The 24009-nt window shown below is 41.3% G+C and overlaps 1 protein-coding gene across 1 annotated transcript in view; it reads left to right on the top strand.

Annotated features, from left to right (window-relative positions):
* Dp (transcription factor Dp) overlaps window positions 1-24009 on the top strand; it is a 54025-nt gene that overhangs the window by 26082 nt on the left and 3934 nt on the right. The window contains exons 3-7 of the mRNA XM_065234658.1: window positions 10247-10316; window positions 10382-10458; window positions 10532-11394; window positions 11465-11547; window positions 11619-11702. Of these exons, the coding sequence (XP_065090730.1) occupies window positions 10247-10316; window positions 10382-10458; window positions 10532-11394; window positions 11465-11547; window positions 11619-11702 (1177 nt within the window). The remainder of the gene's footprint in view (window positions 1-10246; window positions 10317-10381; window positions 10459-10531; window positions 11395-11464; window positions 11548-11618; window positions 11703-24009) is intronic.

Raw genomic sequence — 24009 nt, 5'->3', positions numbered from 1 at the left:
TCGGCGAAACCAAGGAGCTAGATGGACTTCCTGAATATCGTGCCACTCGTGTCTATCCCAGCTCTTCTGATCACACCTTCTAACGCGATGTTGAACAGCAGACACGAAAGTCCATCACCCTGCCGTAACCCCCTTCGAGATTCAAAGGAACTCGAGAGTGTCCCCGATACTCGAACAACGCACATCACTCGATCCATCGTCGCCTTGACCAATCGCGTCAGTTTATCCGGAAATCCGTACTCGTGCATAATCTGCCATAGCTGATCTTGATCGATTGCGTCGTATGCGGATTTGAAATCGATGAACAAATGATGTGTGGGCACGTTGTATTCGCGGCATTTCTGCAGAACCTGCCGAATCGCGAAAATTTGGTCCGTGGTAGCGCGGGCACCCATGAATCCCGCCTGGTATTGCCCCACGAGCTCTCTTGCATATGGTGACAGACGGCGGCATAGAATTTGGGAGAGTACCTTGTAGGCGGCGCTCAGCAGTGTGATCGCGCGGTAGTTGCAGCAATCCAACTTGTCGCCCTTTTTGTAGATTGGGCATACGACACCTTCCATCCACTCCTCCGGTAATATCTCCTCCTCCCAAATCTTGGCAATTACCCAGTGCAGCGCTCTAGCCAGTGCTTCACCACCGTATTTCAATAGCTCACTTGGTAGTTGATCTACACCAGTTGCTTTGTTGTTCTTCAGCCGACCGATCTCCTCCTCAACTTCTTGAAGATCAGGGGCCGGTAGCCTATCGTCTTCTGCGCGTGCTCCAAGGTCTGTTGCCGTGCCACCTTCGTTTTCTGCTGCTTCACCGTTGAGGTGCTCGTCATAGTACTGCTTCCACCTCTCAATCACCTCACACTCGTTCGTGAGAAGGTTACCGTCCAAGTCCTTGCGGCACGTAGCCTTTGCGCGAACTATTTAGCTTCTCGTAGAATTTCCGTGTGTCGTTTACGCGGTACAGATTTTCCATCGCCTCGCGATCTCGGTCTTCCTGCTGACGCTTCTTCCTTCGGAAAACCGAGTTTTGTCTGTTCCGCGCTTGTCTGTATCGCTCCACATTCAATCTCGTGCGGTGTTGCAGCATTCTCGCCCGTGCTGCATTCTTCTCATCTACTAACAGTTTGCATTTGCCGTCAAACCAGTCATTTCTTCGGTCCGAGATTGCAGTACCTAGTGCCGCTGCAGCAGTACTACCTATGGCGGAACGGATGTCCCTCCAGCCATCTTCAAGAGAAGCTGCGCCAAGCTGCTCTTCCGTGGGTAGTGCAACTTCCAGCTGCTGCGCGTAGTCCTGGGCAATTCCGGCGTCCCGTAGTTGCTCAATGTTGGGTCGCGGCGTTCGACTTCGACGTGTGTTATGCACCGTCGAGAGTTTTGAGCGCATGCATACTGCAACTAGGTAGTGGTCCGAATCTATGTTCGCACTGCGGTACGTGCGGACGTTGATAATGTCGGAGAAGAATTTCCCGTCGATTAGAACGTGATCGATTTGGTTTTCTGTGTGTTGGTCAGGTGATCTCCAGGTGGCTTTGTGGATATCCTTGCGGGGGAAAAAGGTACTTCGAACTACCATACCCCGGGAGGCTGCAAAGTTCACGCATCGTTGGCCGTTGTCGTTCGATACGGCATGCAGGCTGTTTGGCCCGATTGCCGGTCTATACATTGCCTCCCGTCCTACCTGAGCGTTCATGTCGCCGATGACGATTTTGACGTCCCGTTGCGAACAGCCGTCGTACACCTGCTCCAGTTGTGCTTAATATACTTCTTTCTCGTCGTCGGGTCTCCCTTCGTGTGGGCAGTGCACGTTGATGATGCTGTAGTTGAAGAAACGGCCCTTAATCCTCAACTTGCACATCCTCGCGTTGATCGGCTGCCAACCAATCACGCGTTAGCGCATCTTACCCAGCACTACAAAGCCGGTTCCCAGCTCGTTGGTGGTGCCACAGCTCTGGTAGAAAGTAGCCGCTCGATGCCCGCTTTTCCATACCTTTTGTCCCGTCCAGCAAAGTTCCTGCAGTGCTACGACTTCGAAGTTGCGTGGTTGAAGTTCGTCATAGATTAACCTATCGCAACCCGGGAAGCCGAGCGATTTGCAGTTCCATGTTCCGAGTTTCCAATCGTAGTCCTTATTTCGTCGCGTAGGTCTGTGCCGATTGTTCCGATCCGTATTTCTTTCTTCGGTATTTGCAACTTTGTTTTTTTTTCCAGGGCGGCTTGTTGGGCCTGCCCCAACCCCCTGTCTCGCCGGGGGACCATCGTGCACAGCTCTGTTTAGAGTCCCACGCTGGCACTAGGACGGTGATCAGCCGCTACTAACATGGAGAACAGACGCCGTTTTGAGCCGCACCTCCATGGTGAACAGACGCTCAGGTTTGGTGAAGCATTTCGTCTATCAACGTACTATGGTTACCGCGCCAGTGTTCGCGTCGCACCTCTTCACTTTGCTATTGCCGGACTGGCAACACTGCCCAGGCTACGCCACCCAGCTGTGTCCATGTTTCAGCTGGTAGTCTTTTGTTATCATATGACTCGAGGAGGCGTGAAGTAGGAACTTGTGAGGACCAGGGCTAGGTATTCCGCTCCTTCCAGGTTGTCAACTCACCATTTTGTAGCCCAGCATGTAAATGGAATTATTAAGCAACCTGTTAATGTTCCTATTGATTCTGAATAAAACTGTCAAATCTTATACAAGAACGTCGAAAATATGTTGGACATTTTTAAATTAAGACGTGTATTGAAGTCTTTACATCGTTGGCGTGTCAAAAATGATCAAAATCATTGGCGGCGGCGGCGTGTGAAAAAGTATCGACGGCCGGTGGTGGCGCACAGGTCTTATACACACACATACACAAATCGAGGAACTAGAGCGTGACGCACGAGCAAAAATACCTCCAATTTTTCATTTTTCACTAAACTTGCTCTAGCTCAGGCTGTGGTTAACCGATCCTGGAGCTTGTACCGCCATTCAACGTGGAAGATTCTCCCCATAATTATTTACGAAGACGCTAAGCACGTAGGAAATCACAAAATATATTATATTAACAATATGAACCACCGCTGAGCTGGCAAACTGAATTTTTAGGGATGAAAGCGCCTCTGTGGCCGAAAAGGCTGCAAATGTATTTGCTTATCCACCTAAACCAACTAAAAATTTGAATAATATTTGAAATGCAGTACTTCAGCATATTATTTTATTTGATGACAACAGTGACACATCAGACAAATTTTCATGTAATAAACAAAATATAATTAATGAAAATTATTTAACTTTTATTCTTGTAATAAGTGCTATACTCTCTCTGGGACCTCCCTTAGCTCAGTCGGTAAAGGCACAGCTACAAAGCAAGACCATGCTGGAGGTGGCTGGGTTCGATTCCCGGTCCAGTCTAGGAATTTTTCGGGTTGGAAAATTTCTCGACTTCCCTGGGCATAGAAGTATGATTGGACTTGCCACACAATCATATCAATGCAAAAATGGTACAGGCATCGAAAGCTCTCAATTAATAACTGTGGAAGTGCATCTAGAACACTAAGTTGAGAGCACGCAATAAGCTAATATGCCATACGCAATAAGCTTGAAATGCGAGGAAGAAGAAGAAGAAGTGCTATACTCTCGCCCCTCGTTTGTAATTGGATGATTGTTGCTGACCTTTCTCAACACTAGATAGAGCGCGATGCATTTTTTTCGGGTCGGCATTGCAATGTTTGGAAAAGGTATGAATGGATCATATTGTTAATATGATATATTTTAAATAACACCAAGCCACCAGATCCGAAAAACATTATGCCATAGAGTGCAATAAGGGGGTCACCTCTTCAGCACCTTGCTAGGTGTATAGGATGCCAGCGCAGGTGAGGTGAAAAACACGATTTAGTAAAAAATATTTTCCCCATAAGACCCATGTACTACGGCTATCGACCTATACTACCTGAACATGCTAGCTGGTACAACTGAGCGGTTCCATATCATTAAAGCAACGAGTAATTTTCATCTTTTTTGATTTGCATGAAACCTTGCATACAAGTTTTTGGGGAAGAAAAACGCCGTTTTGCATACTTGGTTCGCCATTTTGAATCTAGCCTTACTTATGAGAAGGGCCTATGAAAAATGCACATGATATCTTCAAAAAATTGTATCTCGGAAACGGTTTGTCCGATTGGTTTGGTGTCTTGGGCGAAGTTTTAGACAATTGTTGGTGTTGTATGGAAAAAATATGCACGGTAAAAAAAAAGTTTGGTATTTGTGTTTTGAACTAAAATATAAATTTTCCCTTTAAAGTGACATGTCAATAATTTTTTTATTATCCTTATGTTATAGCTGACTGAAAATGCTATCTAGTACACAGTAGGCTGTTCTGGAGAAAAATAGGTTACGATGAAAAAAATTGTTTTTTAAAAAAATACAATTTTCAAAAAAGCTATTAAGAAAAGTCAAAAAAGTTTTTCACCCTAATTTTATGAAAGTACATCAAATTTGCAAACAAAAAGTACTTCGGTAACATTTTTCTAAGATGCACCGTTTAGAAGATATTACTGATTTAATATTGTTTTTTTTTGATAACTTAATAAGTTTTGGCCCTTTTCGGATGTACTCCGTGTTTTTCCAGCTTGAAAAGTATTTTTTTCGGAAAGATTGGAAAATTTTGAGTTAAAATGACACTGACAGCTTAAAGATTCGAGTGAAATTCTCTGCCTTAAAAGTATTTTGAAAAACAAGTTACAAAATCCCACTATCAGGAACAATGATTTCTTCAAGTGATTTTTGGTGCGTTGTGCTGAAAATGTGCATTCAACTCTTGCATATCGCCTAACAGTTTAATCCATTTAAACTGGATGTGTTTATACTGTGCATATTTTCTCTCTATTGCCGAACATCGCCACAGACATCAAACCGATGAGACAACTCGATTTCGAGATACACCTTTTTGAGAACTGCAAATGTAAGCTCCTCAATTAGCAAGATTCAAAAGAGCGAATTAAGCTTATTTTTCAGGGATGGTGATTGTGCGCAATAAAAAATAACATTATATGGTGGATATCATCAGTTTATTTTTATTTCTGTATTTTTATAAAATTATTGTTTACACAACTTTCTTAACAATATTGAATATTTTGGCATCATTGTCAGGACAGTTTGAATAAAGCTTTGCCTTTATTGTATTTTCTGATAGAGGAAGAAATGAGTGGAATTTTAGAGTTCCTTGAATTGTTTTTGCATTATTATATTGATTATTTAGCTGCAAAGACATATTTTCGTATTCTTCTGTAGTAGAATAACAAAATGACAACTTTGTAAGTTCTTCTTCTTTTCGTTTGTTTGCCCAATTAAACAACTCTCTTACAGTCTTTATCGGGTGTTCGCGTTCTTTGGCTAAACTTGCTCTGGTAGCCATGCGTTTTATCGTACCTCCAATAGCATCGCATGGACCTTTTCCGTGCGATGTTGCGAAGAAATGCCATTCAGCGTCAATACCATACTTTGACTTAAATTTACAAAGGCTAGAAAAGTTTTTTCGGTTTTTATGCTGTGAAGCAGCACCATCTGACATAAAATAATTTTTTTTTATGTTTTTATTTTGATCAATTTGTAAAAAGTTTATCATTTTACCAATAAACAAATTGACAGTGACTGAATCATGTCTTAGTTCTTCAGAAATTATAATGAAGCTAAAATGTTTAATTTGCATATTTTCAGTATAATATATTACGAAAGGATGGATTGTGGCCTGTTGCACGTTCCAATGGTGTGATTGAACTTCATCCTGCAAAACGAAGCTGTAATTTTCAGAAAAGTCACAAATAGCTAAAAATTCACCATCTTGCAAGTTTTGTTGTGTAGTTTTCAAAAAATTGGATTGTTCGGTTTTTACAAAATCATGCAGAATCAAACTTTCTAATTTTGAGCTGAAAAATGAAACAAACTCATCGGTTTGCTTTACAATAGTTTCTAAATCACATCTGTCAGTGGTAACCCATTGTTCGAATGAAAGCTTTTCAACAAAGTTTTCTTCCAGTTGTTTCAATAAACTGTCTTCTAAAACTGAGGTATCTGGGCAGTTTTTACATCTTCGTAGATGGCAATGAGTTGTCTTATTTTCGCAAAGTAATCTATTCGTTAATGTTTTTAGATCATTCAAGACATTGTATTTTTTTATGCTATGTAGAATTAAATTGACATTTTCATGCGTAGTGCAAACGCAAACATTATGTGTTCCTGTGATAGTCAATAGTTTACATTGCCTTGGCCGGAGGCTTGCAAATGATGAAAACCCTATTTTTTCATTGACGTACATTTCATTAAAGCGATTAAAAGCTTCTCTCAATGTCATCATTAACAATCTTTTCTGAACAGCTAACCTCTTATTTCCTTTCTTTACGCTAACAAAATCTCTTTGGCCTGGCATTGCACGGCTTATATCATCGTCCTCAAAAAAAATTCAAAACCAGTTCTTTTGTTTCATTACTCAAAGCTTTTCCAGAGCTTGAACCTTGAGATGAATCAAATACATTATCTCTTTCCTTTCTTGCATCTGATGCCATATTTCTACTGGTTTTAAATTCGTCTACAATTTTTTGTACTGACCATGATTTTGGCAACAATGATAAAATTGATAGTTTTTCTTGCCTTGTGGCTGAATTTAAAAATTTAATTTTCATATTTTCTATGACTTCATCAAACTCGTTTGCTTTTTCTGTTTCAGCGTCTAATTTAAAAAGATTTCTTCGTACACCTTCGACGATTTCAGCGCACTTTTTTTCAGGATAGTGAACATTTTTAACCTTACCTAAATCTATAGGCGAAACACGAATAGCTGCTATTCCTCGGTTGAATATTTCGACGTCTACAGGCATCGTGAAGTCTTCATTTGATTTAATTGTGCTTAGCGTTGACTCTGATGGTATTGTGACCAAACTTTCATAGCTTTGCGGATCAGGTACATCAGGTATGGTCTGAACAGTTGGCATCCTTGAGCCGCCGGCTACGCTTTGTTCCTCGTTTTGGGTGAGGTGAGCTCTTGAATCAATATGTAGACGGCAAGACGAACAAACACGAAAATCCTTGGTGTTCAGTGTGGATACCTTGGAAAATCCAATTGATTTTAGTTTTTGGATGATACCATCCGTGAGATATCGCAGCTCTTTCGAACACTGAATGTCTTTGAATGGGCGAATACATCTTATTTTACTCATTTTGTAATCTGTAACAGAAAATATTTTCCAATTGTTAGTTTTGTACGAAAATATCACAAAACATATAATTAAAATGTAACATACATTACCTTTGCACCAAAACGTGTTACACTTTCCTTTACAATTATTATGTTATCAAACAACACTGGATCTCGTTCAAAAACACAGGATTATGAGCTGAAATTACTATAATCACTATGCTACTAGCAACCTTTCTGCATTTACTGTTTGGTTTTCCCTAGTAGATACTGGATGAATTCAGAACCGAGTCAGACATTATTATACAGCTCACGGGTAGAAATCATAGAATGCTGGGTAAAGACTGTTGAAAGATAGGTAGAGTCGAACGCTCAGGTATCGTCGAACCTTCAGGTACGAGTTTGGAGAGTTGGAGCGAGGTAGATTTGCTGGCGTAGGTATATTGTTATTGAAGAAGATTGTAAATTGTATATACCTGGAATGAATAAAGAGTGCGGCGGTTGTTGATTGAGGTATCAGTCGGCAGCCCTCTAGTTTGATGGAAGGTGACTACTGCGTTCTTTTTATTTATTATTAAGGAACGGTCAACGACGGAGCTAGCCTCGTTATGGCCAGCGTGGCCATGGTGGACTAGTTCCAACAAAGACCATGTTTACAATCACCAACTGTACGTAGTACAGCTAACTGGTATCTGATTACCTGTATCTAATACTTGTTAGCACGTTTTCAGCACAACGCACCAAAAATCATTTGAAGAAATCATTGTTCCTGATAGTGGGATTTTGTAACTTGTTTTTCAAAATACTATTAAGGCAGAGAATTTCACTCGAATCTTTAAGCTGTCAGTGTCATTTTAACTCAAAATTTTCCAATCTTTCCGAAAAAAATACTTTTGAAACTGGAAAAACACGGAGTACATCCGAAAAGGGCCAAAACTTATTAAGTTATCAAAAAAAAACAATATTAAATCAGTAATATCTTCTAAACGGTGCATCTTAGAAAAATGTTACCGAAGTACTTTTTGTTTGCAAATTTGATGTACTTTCATAAAATTAGGGTGACAAACTTTTTTGACTTTTCTTAATAGCTTTTTTGAAAATTGTATTTTTTTAAAAAACAATTTTTTTCATCGTAACCTATTTTTCTCCAGAACAGCCTACTGTGTATTAGATAGCATTTTTAGTCAGCTATAACATAAGGATAATAAAAAAATTATTGACATGTCACTTTAAAGCGAAAATTTATATTTTAGTTCAAAACACAAATACCAAACTTTTTTTTTTACCGTGCATATTTTCTCCATATAACACCAACAATTGTCAAAAACTTCGCCCAAGACCCAAAACCAATCGGACAAACCGTTTCCGAGATACAATTTTTTGAAGATATCATGTGCATTTTTCATAGGCCCTTCTCATAAGTAAGGCTAGATTCAAAATGGCGAACCAAGTATGCAAAACGGCGTTTTTCTTCCCCAAAAACTTGTATGCAAGGTTTCATGCAAATCAAAAAATACAAAAAATAAAAACTGGAAAAATTTCCCACTTGTTCGTGGAACCGCTCAACTACCAAAGCATGATAGCTGGTAAAAGGTCATATCAAACTCACCTCCCGTCGCCTTACCGATTACCTTTTCAAGGTATCACGACCATACCATAGTTGAGAGTGATGATAGGGGTACATTAGTGCGTTAATATAATTGCAATTGAAGGAAAAAGGTAAAAACAGTAAAAATAATCAGTCCGGGACTAGTTAAATCATTGGTTGTTGGCTGTAACAAGTTCTGGACTGATAACAATTCAAGCTGAACATTGGATTAGCTCCTAAGTAACAGTGTTCGATTCTCTTCCGTTAATAACTGGAGCAAATCACCATTTCTTGTTGTCGTATTAGATGCTAGATAAAAGTTTCTTTTATCGATCTGTGTGCTGAAAATACCTGGGAATGTATTGTATGTTCAGCTTGAATTGAGGTCTTTAATTTTGTTCTTATTATAAATCATCTGAAAGAGCTTCGTTTTATGAGCACAATCATATTTTTTCCCATACAAAGTCCCATCGAGGGGCGCTATGATGCTGAATTTTGTATTCAGATTACAAATATGCATTTACCTCTAACGAACCCAATTTCAAAACCATTCGTTCTTTAGGATCCATTATTTTAAGTCGTAAAGATCCACTTCGCTGAAGAAAGAAAACTTGGACATGATTGTATTATACGCCAATTAACATCCGATAGGCGTCGGTCGCAAAGTTAGTAGCTGCCCTACCTACCTCTTTACGCATTTGTATTGTGTGTTGTATGCCTAGGCACTTGTCAAAAGCCCCCATCATCGCCGTTCGTCCGTCGTATATAGTCATCGTTGGGTCCCGCCTTCCGGTGTGTTGTACGTAGGTACATTGCAGTGACTATAGGCATACGGCCACAGTCAGCCACCGCGAGTTATCTCACTCGATTCGTCGTGAAGGCGCGCGCGTGTAAAACAACATTCGATTAAATGCTGTGCTCCGCGTGGTGCATACGAAATGCATTTTCTTCTCCTGCCTGCATACTCTCGCTCTCGTTCCCACAATTTTTCCCTTTTACAACTATACAGATTCTCGCGTGCTCGCTCTACCTTGTTTTGCGGTATGGGTCATTTTTTTTTTGGGAAACAACAACAATGCGGGAGAACACGACGTTCCCGCACTGTGTTCGTATACTAAATCGTGAGCCCGAGCCACCTACTTGAATGGGAAGTTAATTGCCATCGCCGCTACGACCACCACCCCTTCATCATCATGAGCAGCAGCAGCAGTGAGAAATAAATAGATGACAGGAATCTCCTAACGCCGATCCCGATGCTATAATAGCTTATCTGTGGTATCGCATTGCAGCAAGCAGAGGTCGGAAACGTGCTCGACTCATTCTTTTACGTCACAAAATCGACTCTCATGAATCATGCCTCTTGTTTGTTGTATGCTGCAGCCGAAATATTTTCGCGCTTTTGACGTTCTCAGTCGTCTTTCTTCGACTTTCTTCGCGCTGAACCTGTTTTATATCTCGTTCGATTATGTTCCCCATTCCTTTCTTTGCAGACTTTTGCCACCCCTGTTATGCAGAAGCTCGCGCCGGGTCAGAAATTCATCACAGTGAATAATCCAAACAGTACGTATTATAAGGCACTCAAACGCATGAGGCACCTAACCGATGCCGACGTATCTCTTTTTCAGAATTGCAGATCGTAAATTCACCCGCAGCGAAAGGCATCAATGGGAAACCACTGGTCCGAATCTCACCGTCACAGTTGGTAAGTCGTCCGATAGCTCGTCATACCCGCCCATTCCTAATCGCCCTTTGCCTTCGTCTTCTTTCCTCAACAGGGTCAGCTGAAGTTGATTGCGGGTCCCGGACAGCTGACAGGTTCACCCATTTCCGGCCGAAATCTAACGGCCATGCTCGCGCCTTCGACTTCGATTTCGCCATCAACCTCAAGCGGAGCACCCGCCCCGTCGACGTCATTCATGAGCACAAACCTGATGACCAGCACCTCAACACCGGTTCTATCGACTTCTTTCGTTTCGCAACCGGTGCCCCCGCCCGCTGTGGCAACACCCACCCACAGCAACGCAAAAGGATCTCAACAACACCAGCAGCACCAACAACCACAGTACAACAACTATGGCAAGAAAGCCGCCGCCGCCAGTCAGATTCACACACCGGCTTCGCGCCGGAGAAAGACCGACAAAATCGGCCGCGGGCTGCGGCACTTTTCGATGAAGGTCTGCGAAAAGGTGAAGGAAAAGGGCACAACCACGTACAACGAAGTGGCGGACGAGCTGGTCGCCGAAGAAACCCAAAGCCATCCCGGTGTGGATCCGGCTTCGTACGATCAGAAGAACATCCGCCGGCGGGTGTACGATGCCCTGAATGTCCTGATGGCGATGAACATCATTTCCAAGGAGAAGAAGGAAATCCGCTGGCACGGACTGCCCACCAGCAGCGTACAGGAGTGCGACGATCTGGAGAAGGAAAACGAGAAGGCGCGCGAGCGGATCGAGCTGAAGCAGCAACAGCTGCGCGAACTGATTCTGCAGCACGTGGCGTTCAAGTCGCTCGTCGCCCGGAATCAGGAAAACGAAGAACGAGGTCTGGTGCCGAACCCGAGCTCCGCCATCCAGTTGCCATTCATCATTGTTAATACGGATAAGAAGACTTACATCAACTGTAGTATTTCGAACGACAAGTGAGTGCGCGGTTTTCTCGAAGGGTTTTCTTTTTCAATAATGACGATGTTTGCCCTCTTTATCCCACAGATCGGAATTTTCGTTCAAATTCGATAATACATTCGAGATACATGACGATCTGGAGGTGCTGAAACGGATGGGACTGTTGCTAGGTACGGATTGGTGTGGAAATACGGCGATGATGAAACTAAAACGGTGACCTTTTTGTGTTTCTTCCTAACAGGTTTAGACAAAGGAAAGTGCACTGTCGAAGACATTTCCAAGATTAAGACGATGGTTCCCAAGTCGTTGGAAAAGTACATCGAAGGTATGTTTTTGATTGCACATATTTTTTCTTATATCGCAGCGAACACCAAGCGCTTTGCGAAGCAAGTTTGCGGGGTCGACATTATTGTGTATTAGATCCTTGTCTGCAGCGTGATCGATGCTCTTGTCGTCGCTGTGATGATGGACGTATACACACTCGGTCGTGTTCGGTAATGTTTTACTGAAGTCTCAACGGCTGAACGTTCGGTTTAACTTTGACCTTCATTTTAAAGCCTATTTTTCTCAAAAAATAATTGGCACTCTCTACCAGGATGTATCCGCGTTTCTGTCTAATTTTGTTTGTACAGTTTTTGTATTTTCACAAAAAATAAAAGTAACCCTTAAATATTATTGCAGACTTGGAAAGTGTGAAAAATTTCCTAAAAGAATTGATCAAGAATTTATTAACACTTCCGTTAGAGTACGGCAGTGTGAAAATTGAATATAGAGAGTAGAAAGCGAGCAACTAAGACTGAAACATGTCCAATTTTTAGTTCTAAAATCTTTTCTCAAACTTCGATATTGCATAAAGGCATTCTTTTTTGGAAATTTAGTAAGTTTTAGGCATCTTGAAATTTTTCCCGGGATTTCGAAGAATAAAATCCCGTTCGAAAAATAAAATACGTTTTGCACTTATCAACTACACTACTCAACAATTACTCACCAAAACGTGTTTAGCTACTCAAATCTGAAACTATTATTCAATTCTTATAGGAAATTTAGCACACTTTCCAAATCTGCAATAATATTTAGGGGTTACTTTTAATTTATTTATTTTTTCAGTTGCAGAACAAAAAACTATCAAAAACGTAGAATGTGTCTATTTCAAATCACATCCAACCTCAGCGTCTAAAGTTCAAATCTTGTTATTGTAAAGGAGTTTTCGTTTTTTGTAACTTTAATCCAATTAAACTGAACTACCTAAAACTTACCGAACAGTTCAGCTGTTGAGATTTTGGTAAAAATTACGGAAGTCGGCGATAATATAGGGTAGGTATGTAGGAGACTTTGCATCCATTTATCTAATTGAAGTGCACCTTGAAACAATTGCTATGAAAGAAAATCTTACATATTTGAATAGTAGATATCATTTAGTAGATAGCATTTTATAAAATCAGGAATCAAGTCTCCCTATGATATGGATACAGTAACCCCAGTTCTAACGCAAAAGCAGATATTGGCCCATTAGAAGAAGTACTACCTGTACCATTAACGGGCCCACCTTCAGTTTTAGACATCCCAGGACCATCAGAGCTATCTCGAAGTGTTCCTGAGCATAAGCGGATTGTTCGGAAAAGAGGACTACAACAAGCCCGAGAACCATCTGGCAGGAAACGACGTCTTCCATCCCACTTTGAGCTCTACGACATCTATTAGGGGGGAGATGTTCGCGAGTCAGAGTTTATAAATCAACCTTATACTAACTACCAAACCAAAAGGTTGTATATTATTTCATTGCATACGCAACAACCAGCAAGTTGCCGGTTGGTCTTATATATACGTCATTGGCTGAATAGCAGGCTTCCAAAAACAAAATAGAAATGAAGAGAGAAAAGAGCTACGGGAACGGGAAAAGTTTTTACGAGAACTACACGCAACATCGCCTCCCAGGAATGATCAGCTAAACTGTTTACACCTCCGCCTGAAACTGAACCGCTCCATCTGAAAACAATATTGAATATTTATGTCAAATTCATTCGGTTTCGTAGAGTATTTTTTTTAAAGATTTTAGAACCCATTTTTTTAAAACTTTATTTGGGAAAGCACCAGCAGTACATTAAGGCTCAAGACACCGTCACTCAATTCGGATTCTTCTTGTTTTTGCAATATTCTTCAATCATCATCAATAGCATACACATAGCAGGGCTGGTAGCGAGTCACTTTTTACAGACTTGGTCACTTTTTTCAAGTCAGTCACTAAGCCTCTTTTTCTTGTAATAAGTCATAAGGTATTTCAAGATTGATTATTCTTTGCGTTGTGTACTCATTTTTCTGGATAAAATTACCTGAGTTTTCCAAGTAAGTAAGTCCAAGATCTAAAAATATTCAATGTCTTGAACTTCCGTATTCCATGTACAAGTTCAAGATATTGAAAATATTCAAAGTGCCAGGAATAAGTATAAAAATAAATGATTTATTTCATGTTCGTAATTAACTTTATGAAAGAATAGAGATCTTCATTGTAGTCCCATTAACTTTACAACAATTGTAGGAACTTTGAAGAAGTTCTGAGGAATGAAAGGAAATGCTGAGAACAAACTGCAGGAACATAAGGGAAGTTAACACGCTGAAAATTTGGGAAACTTACTGAAAGCTACATTTCCGGCCGACTGGATGCAGGGCATCTGAGTGAAGGTCCCAAAGAAGGGGGATCTGACTGTGTGCGACAATTGGCGAGGCATCATGTTACTGTGTATTGTTCTCAAAGTTCTGTGCAAAGTTATCCTGAATCGGATACAGGAGAAGATCGACGCGACTCTCCGACGGCAGCAGGCAGGATTCCGTGCCGGAAGATCTTGTGTGGACCATATTGTCATCCTGGAGCAGGTCAATGAATTCCAAGAGTCCCTTTATTTGGTATTCATTGACTACGAAAAAGCTTTCGACCGTCTCAATCACGAGAATCTGTGGGGCGCCCTGAGACGCAAGGGAGTCCCTGATAAAATCGTCAACCTCATCGAAGCGCAGTATGAGGCTTTCACGTGCAGAGCTCTGCATAACGGAGCCTTGTCCGACCCTATCCGGGTAGTCGCTGGTGTGAGACAAGGATGCATACTATCACCGCTACTGTTTCTCATCGTAATCGACGAGATCATGGTAGGTGCAATTGACCGTGTACCGAGCCGTGGGCTGCTTTGGCAGCCTATCACCATGGAGCATCTCAACGACTTCGATTTGGCTGATGATGTTGCTCTACTAGCACAACGGCGCTCTGATATGCAGAGTAAACTCAATGACCTAGCCGAACGCTCCTCTGCGGCGGGTCCCACCATCAACGTCAACAAGACCAAATCGTTGGATATCAACACGGGCAACCCTTCCAACTTTACGGTAGCGGGGCAAGCAGTGGAGAAGGTCGAAAGTTTTCAATATCTTGACAGCCAAATAGCGTCGGACGGCGGGACCAAGAGCGACATAGGTGCACGAATCAAGAAGGCTAGGGCTGCCTTTGCGAGTTTACGAAACGTATGGAGATCCAACCAGATAAGTCAACTCACCAAAATCCGAATTTTCAACTCGAACGTGAAATCTGTGTTGTTATACGCCAGCGAGACGTGGTGTGTATCAGCGGAGAACACTCAAAAGCTGCAGGTCTTCATCAACCGATGCATGCGGTATATAATTCGTGCCTGGTGGCCTCACAACTGGATCTCGAATGCCGAGCTCCATCGTCGATGTCATCAGAAGCCGATAGCAACAGAAATTCGAGAGCGAAAGTGGAGGTGGGTCGGCCACACACTTCGACGGGGCGGAAACGAAATTTGCAAGCAAGCGCTGGATTGGAATCCGGCAGGACATCGCAGCAGAGGCAGACCCAGGGGCTCATGGCGGCGGAGCCTCAATAAGGAAATTAAGCAAGTCGATAGGAATCTGACCTGGGCCCAGGTCAAGACAAAAGTGAGCAGCCGCTCAGGATGGAAGTCTTTCACGTTGGCCCTTTGCACCGCTGGGGTGCACAGGATCCTTAAGTAAGTTACTGGAAACTGTAAGAACCTCAAAGCGGTTCTTTTAGCATCCGAGACTTTTCAGGAATTTTTATGAAGTTCCTAGAATTTCAGAGAACTTCACAGGTGTCAAGCGAACTTGAGAAATTTAAGAAAACTTGAGGGGTATTGTGCAAAGAAGTTCTAAGCACTTCAAAAAAGCGGTATCTAGAAATCTTTGGGGAATTTCCGATCTTAAGAGCAGTTTAAAATCTATAATCTTAATTTTAGATAAATTCAACATAGTTCCATGATGTGCTGGAAAACAAATCGAGAACCCTTAAGATGTTCCGTGAATTTCAGGAAAGCACAGAGACCTTCAGAGAAATTATGAATGCTTCAGAAATATTTCAGAAACTTCACAAAATTCCAGAGAATTTCAGGGAAATTTCAATGTGTTTACGGGAATTCTATTTATTTCCGAGCAGAACCGAGATCGTCAATAGAACTAAGAGCTTCATGGAAGCTTCGAGAGCATCAAGACAGGTCAGAGAATCAAAGGGCAGTTCAAATAATTTCAAGGAAATATTAGAAACCTTAAAGATGTTTCGAGAAACTCAGTGAATTTCCGAAAACTTCAGCAAAGCTCCGAGAGAATTCCTGGAACGTGATACAAATTTTATGAACATCCGGAAAAAGTGAGAGTATTTTAAGGGTGTTATGTCATGGAGATTTCAAGAACTTAAAAAAAATGCAAAAATTTAGATAAGTTGATTTGAGAACATCATCGAAGTTCCATTGATAAAAAAGCGAGAACTTTTAGCAAGCAGCGATATCTTCGAGAACTAAATTTAGATATTTTTAAATAGTTTAATGATATTCAGCGAAGTTCCGAGTACTTCGAGGACGATCAGATAGCTTCAGAATAATCCCATTAACTTAAGCAAATTTGCAGCGAATTATAGGGTATTTCAAGAATTCTATGATTGATCCGAAAACGTCAGAAGCGTCAGGGAACTATGAATATATAACAGAAAATTTGCTGGATTATTAAATAAATTTAGAGAACTTCAGGTAAGCATAGATAAGTTCAGGGAAGATTAGCGAGTGTTAATAATGGTTATAATACTTAAGGAAAGTTTTCGAAACTTCAAGGCAAATTAATTAATTTCAGTAAAGTTGCGAGTTCTTAAAAACTACTGATAAATTCAGGACAGTCTAGAGAACTTTAAAGAAATTCAGTAATCGTTTAGGCACCAGGAAAGTCTAGATTATTGAAGAAGTTTTAAATTAGTGTCGATAATTAAAGGGAAGTTTTATGAACTTCAGAAAAATCTTGAGAACTTCAGTGAAAATCATAGAACTATATTAATTATTTCGTTCTAATTCTATAAAAATTGTGGAACCACAAAAGTTCCAGAAATTTAGAAAAACTTCGGAAGCTTCACAGAAGGACAGTGGTCTTCAGAAACTTTACTTCATAGAAATCTATGGAGGTTAAGATGAGATCCGCGAACTTCAGGAAATTTTATGAACATTAGCAAAATGCGGGAGCATTTGAAATAAGTTTAGTAAGCTCCGAAAATTGGAAGAATTTCAGGGGGAGGTCAGTTCCATTAGTTTCAGAAAATTAGTGGGGAATTTCAAGCAGTTCCCAGATTTTCAGATAACTTGACATTAACAAGTTATTTGAGGTCTTCGCATAAGTTCAGAAGTTCACTGAAGCTTAAACATTTTTAGGACGATTTAATTAAATTCAGCGCACTACAACAAGCTTCATGAGAACTGCAAAAACTTTAGAGAAGTTTTGAGAATTTTAGAAAAGAACAGAAAACCTTAGAGCAGTTCCGTCAACATTAGAGAAGTCACATACATTTTAAAGAAATTTAGAGAACTTCAGCGAATTGTTAAACCTTTAAACGTGATCCATGATCATTAGAAAAATTGATGAAACTTTAAGAAGTCCTATAAAGTTCTGAATTTGAGGAGAAGTATGCTGAGCATCAGGCTAGTTTATCAAACTACAAAAGAACTTCAAGGCAGTTTAATTAATTTCAGGGAAAAATTTGAGAACTTTCAAGTGGTTCTGAAGATCTCAAAATAGTCCATTCCATATTCAACGGTGATTTCCTCAAAATCCCGATGAAGCTATCTTCAGAATTAAATTTTTTTTTTAGTTTTCCTCGGAATTACCTTGAATTTCTGTACAATTAGAAATCCTTCGGAAAGATTCTACGAGTATTCATTGAACTCATTTCAGCGTCCCTTTTCAATCTCACTCCTTCACATTAAAAGTCTCCTAAGAATTCATTGGCATTTCTCCTCAAAAATTCCTTAGATTTTTTTCATAATTTGATTGGCAAACTCTCCTGAATTTATTTTACGAATTCCTTTGAAGATGTTCTGGAGTTATTCTCGCATTTAATTGTAATCCTCCTTTTAGTATTTTCAAAAAAAAAATCCTAGGACTTGTGCTCCGTAGTATTTTCTTCCCACAAACTTTATGAAACTATCCTCAGAATGCCCTTGAAATTTTCCGCTGAAGTTCACAAGAGCTGTGCTGCTCAGAAATTTCTAAGATTTTTCATTAAAATTTACTTTTAACTCAATTCAGGGTTTCTCAAAACTAAGAAGGCTTAACATGAAATCTAAAATTCCTCAGAACTATCTCGAAAGCAGATTGCATTTGATGTTTTTCTGAATGATTTTTTTCCCCAGAGCTCCCTTGGAATGAGGTATTTAGAAATAGGGGAAATGGCTCTAATGTTGGCCTATGGATCTAAGATTGGGCCCATCGCTAAAAATCTTCTATTTATCAATTGTATTTAGATGAATGCGTCATTGGGACGGTACTAATGGATATTTTTGGTTGCTATTGAAAATTTAGTCGATTGCTGAATTTATGTTTGGGCCCAAATTAGGGACACCTAGGCCGACATTACATACATTTCCCCTAATAATAAAATTCCTCGAGTCTTTAAAACTGTGCATGGAATTTGACTCCAGATTCTTGAAAATTTCTTGCAGTATTATAGTCCAGAAGTAGTTAAAAAAAATTTTTTTTGGGAATTATGTATATTCCAAAACCAAAATAAATAGGAGAAAATTTAAACGGTTGTATTTAAAATTTCATTATTTTCTTTGAAATATCCTTAGCAAGATTTTTTTTAATTCTTTGAGACTTCGAGGTATTTTAAGGAAACAAAAAATTCCCTGAAGATTTATGGTTTTCCTGATTTTTACAGTTAGTAGACACTGTGACTAATACCGTGGGTTTGATTATAAACTTTCTGTTGAATGTTTCGCTTTAAAGGTTCATATCGTACATAAGTATTTATGAGATAATAATTGAATAAATCTTAAACATCAAACATCACTAAAAGTCACTATTTGGTCACTTATTTATTCAAAATGGTCACTAAAATCACTATTTCTTACTGCAGTGATCGCAACCAGCCCTGACATAGGCCCTTATTACGGATGTCACTTCACGGTGAAAACGAAGTGAAGTGACCAGTTGTTACTCACGGTCGAGGGGGGCGACTCTATCTACGCTGCAGGAAAGATTGTGTTGTGCTGTGGCTAGCTGCTCGCACGCTGAGTAGATAGAAAGAAGATTGATAACGATTCTGAAGATTTCCTGCAAAATTATGCGATTATGCGCGATGCAAGAAGATTTTTCGAAAATTGATTAGCTAGTGTGAGATTTTTTGAGCAACTAAAATTCAGATTTAGATGTGTCGCCCCCCCTCGCTCACGGTGAAGTGATTGTCGTGTAAATCAAATGGGAATCACTTCACCGTGAGTGATAACTTGTCACATAGGGGAAATGGATGTTATGTTGGCCTAAATGCCCCTAATTTGGGCCCATACATAAATTCAGCAATCGACTAAATTTTCAATAGCGACCAAAATATCCATTAGTACCGTCCCTAGGACGCGTTCATCTAGAATTGATAAATAGCAGATTTTTAGCGATGGGCCTAATCTTAGATCCATAGGCCAACATTAGAGCCATTTCCCCAATATCACGAATTGGTTGCCTGTAAATTACTGATTACCTACCAATTCGCGATATTCCACGTAAAGTTAACCGATAATACAAAACCATTAATGGACCTAACTGGCTACCATAGCCATTACCATTAAAGTTCTCAAACCATAAGTAAAAAGGTTCTAATATAGTCCTCTCCGATTTTTTTTTGACTCTTTATTAGAGAGATTTTTGCCGTTGGTTAGTTCATCTCTTTAAAAAAGGGGGTCCAGAGGGAGGGTTCTGCCTGCAAATTTTGCTACGGAGTTGGCTTACAATTCACATGTACTCAAATAGAAGCAATTAAAACAGATTCCAGTAAAAGACTAACAATACAGGCAACGAAAAAAACCAATCTGGTACATCAAAGTTATGTAGGGTTCTGAAAGAGATCGGAGCTCCACCGTAGGAGGGGAAATCCCTCGTCCGGCAGAGATGTCCCGTCAGCCAAATGAAAGTTAAAAGGACCTAAATATTGTTGTATAGCCCAGCGTCCTTGAGGAAATAAATAACTGCCGCTAAAATGGAAGGTTCCTCGCCCAGTATGTCCCTAATGCTGTTGGGAAGTGCGTACTGCTCCCGTAGATGCTGGTATTGCGGAAACAGGCATAGGATGTGTTCCAGCGATGCAGTTGATCCGCAAACGTAGCACATTCTGTGGAACTGCGTTCCACCAAAACTATGTGAGATCCTTGTATGGCCTGTCCTAAGACGAGAAACCACATTCTGGTCCCGTAGTTTCGACATATCCGTCCACTTGCTCGTCGTTCCTTTGATTCGTCGGATGAAGTGGGATTGGGATTGGCACCACTTTATTTTCCAGGCTTCCCACATTTTGCTGACTATCCATATTTCCTGGGATACCGCAGTGCCCAGAGATCCCAGGGATGTGGCCTCCACAATACTCTGTATCCAGGGGTGAGTCGGGGTCTCAGATATAAGGGCTTGTATTATGCTGTACGAATCGGATACCACCAGTATGGGCCGGTCCGAGGGTGTTATAATGGCAACAAAGATGGCCGCAGCTTCGGTGGAGAAAATCGAGCATTGTGGTGGTAGCAACAATCAATACGAAACTAACGATTTTAATTTGGCTCACTGCTTGACTAGCCTATCGGTCCCAAGCAAACGATTAACGTACCCCATTCTAGTCGAAATTCTAGTACTACGCAATGTTTGTTTTGATTCGCTATGAAAGTTTGACAGGTAAAATGAGGGGTTATTGGTTTTTCCTATGTTTCGAGGGGTGAATCGATAAGCTTGGGACCGAAGAGAGTACCAGAGCTGAGCCAAAAAGTTGAGCACGTTATTTCGGGACCTTCTAGTCTTAGAGTTACCTCTATGGTGGTAGGCTGCTACTCATCCGTGCTGAAATTCCGGCTACTCCAATTCCGACCTCGGCTCTGGAAAGCGATCCGTCCGTGTATACGTGGGCATAGGTTGGGTAGTCCGAACCTAGCAGTTCGGCTACTGTTCTCCTCAGCGCTGCAGAGTTATCTCCAGCCTTGAACCTGCTCTTTATCCGACTCTAGATTTTTGGTGGAGGTATGCACCAACTTTTGTCTCCGTACCAGTGGACCTTGGCAGTCATGCGGAGAAGTCTGTTCCCCTCATTGAGGAGAAAGATCGGAGGTCATTGCTGTAAAGGCAGCGGCTTTCGTTGCAATGGCTGCGGTTATACGATGACGGAAGGGCAGAATACCCGCTTCGATGCATGCGGCATCGGCGGGCGTTGACGGAAGAAGACCGGAGACAATCCGAACGTAGGTGTTGAGAGTTGGTTCTAGTATCTGCACGAGCTTTTCGATGGCGATACACGTCATCTCAAGACCGTACAGTAGGCGACTATCGATGACGGCACTTGCAACCCGGAAACGAGTGTCGTGATTGTTAGTTGTCGGTGGGGGCGAGAGATGGTGCGGATCAAGTTGATCCTACTGCGGCAGTCGTTCTTGATCGCCTTAAAGTGCTGCTCGAAGTTGAGGGACCGGTCAACAAGTACCCCCAGAATACGGACCCGTCTTCTTCAGTAGTATGGGCTGCCTTTGAACTTTGATAGGTGACCCGCTGACCATGCTTGGCATGCACAGTTGTACACACCAACTGCTCATTTGTTAATAACTTTTCACTCAGTTGTTGAAATTTGTTTTTCTTTCAAGTAATTGATAGATTAGGATCATAGCGAAGACAACAAATCAAGAAGACTGGCAACTCTTCCATTTTCTCATACGAACGCTATGAGACAGGTTCAATTGCGTCATCTGCCGCTCAAAGGTAAATGCTTCGAACGAATTTGATAGCAAAGATTACATCCTCAGAATAAAGGTTTGTGTATTTGCTTATTTTTCTATGCGTTGCTTCCACCTTCACTCAAGCGCAGCGCTATTGTATCTGTCGCTTGGATTCTGGCAGAGTTGCCAGTCTTCTTGATTTGATGTCTTTGATCATAGTTTACTATAGATATGTGAAGAGAAGGTAAAGCTTAACATTTGAAACAAGACTAATTAATTTTTAAACTCAAAGTTCGAGATGTGTAGTAAGCATTTCTCACTTCATTTTTACAACGCAAAAACAAATACATTTTATTACTAGAATCAAAGTCTACTGTTTTTTACGTATCTATAACAAGCTTGAACTATTTTCTATCTACTGCTTATAAAAAGAACTATGTTCCATAAACGGTTTGCAAAGTTATTAGCAAATGAGCAGCTCGGGGCCGAAAGCTGGAAACCTACCTCGCTGGCCCCACCTGGCTACAGCGGAGGCTCAAATGCGTTAGCTTTGCGGAGCCGAATATTTTTTACACGATTGTGTGTGAATATCATTTTCTTACAACTAATGTTAGTAGAACGGGGGCCGATTAGTCGCGGTTTACTCGAGATTAGGGATTACATTTATTGATCATTTGGAGGGAGGACAAGGGAAAGCATTTTGAACTAATTTAAAACTTAAACGTAAAGGATGACTAAAACACAAAACATTAAACACATACATCAACAGCTTTAAGAAAGTCGTAAATAAGCTTCATAAAATCGATATCACGGCAAGCCAAGACGTCTCTAATTGGCTTAAAGGGTTGTTTTCCTCGGACCCTAAGGGAATCACACAGAACGGATCTCGCCTCATGATGCAAGGAGCAGGACCAAACAACATGCTCGATGTCGTGATAACCGTTTCCACAGGTACATAAGTTGCTGTCGGCGAGCGTAATACGGAAGAGGTGGGCGTTTAACAGTGATTGGACATGAGCACGAATAAAATCACGACTCATATCCAACCCTTTGAACCAGGGTTTGATCGACACCTGTGGGACAATAGAATGTAGCCATCTTCCCAGATCACCATCATTCCACTTTTGTTGCCAGTTGGCGAGGACTTGCTGACGAGAAATCGTGAAAAATTCGTGGTAGGCGATTTGTCGCTCGTAAATATCGCCTTCCATAGCGCCCACCTTGGCCAGCGAGTCCGCTTTCTCATTGCCCGGGATAGAGCAATGGGACCCATACCAAGGTGATGACATGCGAGCTGTTTGATAAAGCACTCAATGACTATCGTATTTCCTGGAGGAAATACGCCGAGTGCTTCATCGGCCTCATTGAACGCATAGCCTCCAGGAAGCTTAGGCTATCCGTAAAAACTGTGCTGAAACTTGCTAGGTAAAGCTTCCTAGAAAAACAACCATCTCTGTTTTCTCCGGAGAGAATTCGATAACCAGATTCATTGCCCAAGTAGACAAATTATCCAAGGTATCTTGCAATGGTCCTTGCAGGTCCATTTGTACAGGAGGGGACTTAAACATGAGCCTTGTGGAAGACCCATGTAGCTGATTCGTGCAATTTCCGTGTTGCCATGAGAGAAGCTCATTCGTTTTTCGGACAACAAATTAAACAGGAAATTGTTGATAATCGGAGAAAGCCCACTCGCATGGAGTTTGTCCGAAAGGATGTCGATGCAAAAAGAATCAAACGCCCCTTTAATGTCCAAGAAAACTGAACCCATCTGCTGTTTTTCAGCATAGGCTAATTGGATTTCAGTTGAAAGCAACGCAAGGCAGTCGTTCGTCCCTTTGCCCCTACGGAATCCAAATTGCGTATCTGAGAGTAAGCCATTCGCCTCGACCCACTTGTCCAGACGAAGAAGAATCATTTTTTCTAACAGCTTCCGAATACACGACAGCATCGCGATGGGACGGTACGAATTATGATCCGACGCGGGTTTACCGGGATTCTGGATGACGATAACTCTCACTTGTCTCCAATCATCCGGAACAACGTTGAGCTCAAGGAATCGATTGAACAAGTTCAACAATCGCCTCTTTGTGACTTCTGGGAGGTTCTTGAGCAGGTTGAACTTGATTCGATCAATTCCCGAAGCCGAGTTATTGCATGAAAGAAGAGCAATTGAGAATTCTACCATCGAAAACGGGGAGTCCATGTCATCGTTTTCCAGCGGCAGATCGCGAGTGTTGCATCGAACCGGAACCGAATCGGGACAAACCTTACGCGCGAAGTCGAAAATCCACTTGTTAGAGTACTTCTTGTCCTCGTTGACCGACGATGCCGCGTTACGCATTCTCCTGACGACATTCCAGAGCGTTTGCATGGAAGTCTCTGCTGTCTGGGCCTTGATCC

Source organism: Ochlerotatus camptorhynchus, unplaced genomic scaffold (genome assembly GCF_037179485.1).
Source record: "Ochlerotatus camptorhynchus isolate MF236.1 unplaced genomic scaffold, CSIRO-AGI_Acam_v1.1 ptg000434l, whole genome shotgun sequence".
In the NCBI taxonomy this organism is placed as follows: Eukaryota; Metazoa; Arthropoda; class Insecta; order Diptera; family Culicidae; genus Ochlerotatus; species Ochlerotatus camptorhynchus.
Note: the sequence above shows the minus strand (reverse complement) of the source record. Positions and strands in the feature narration are given on the sequence as shown.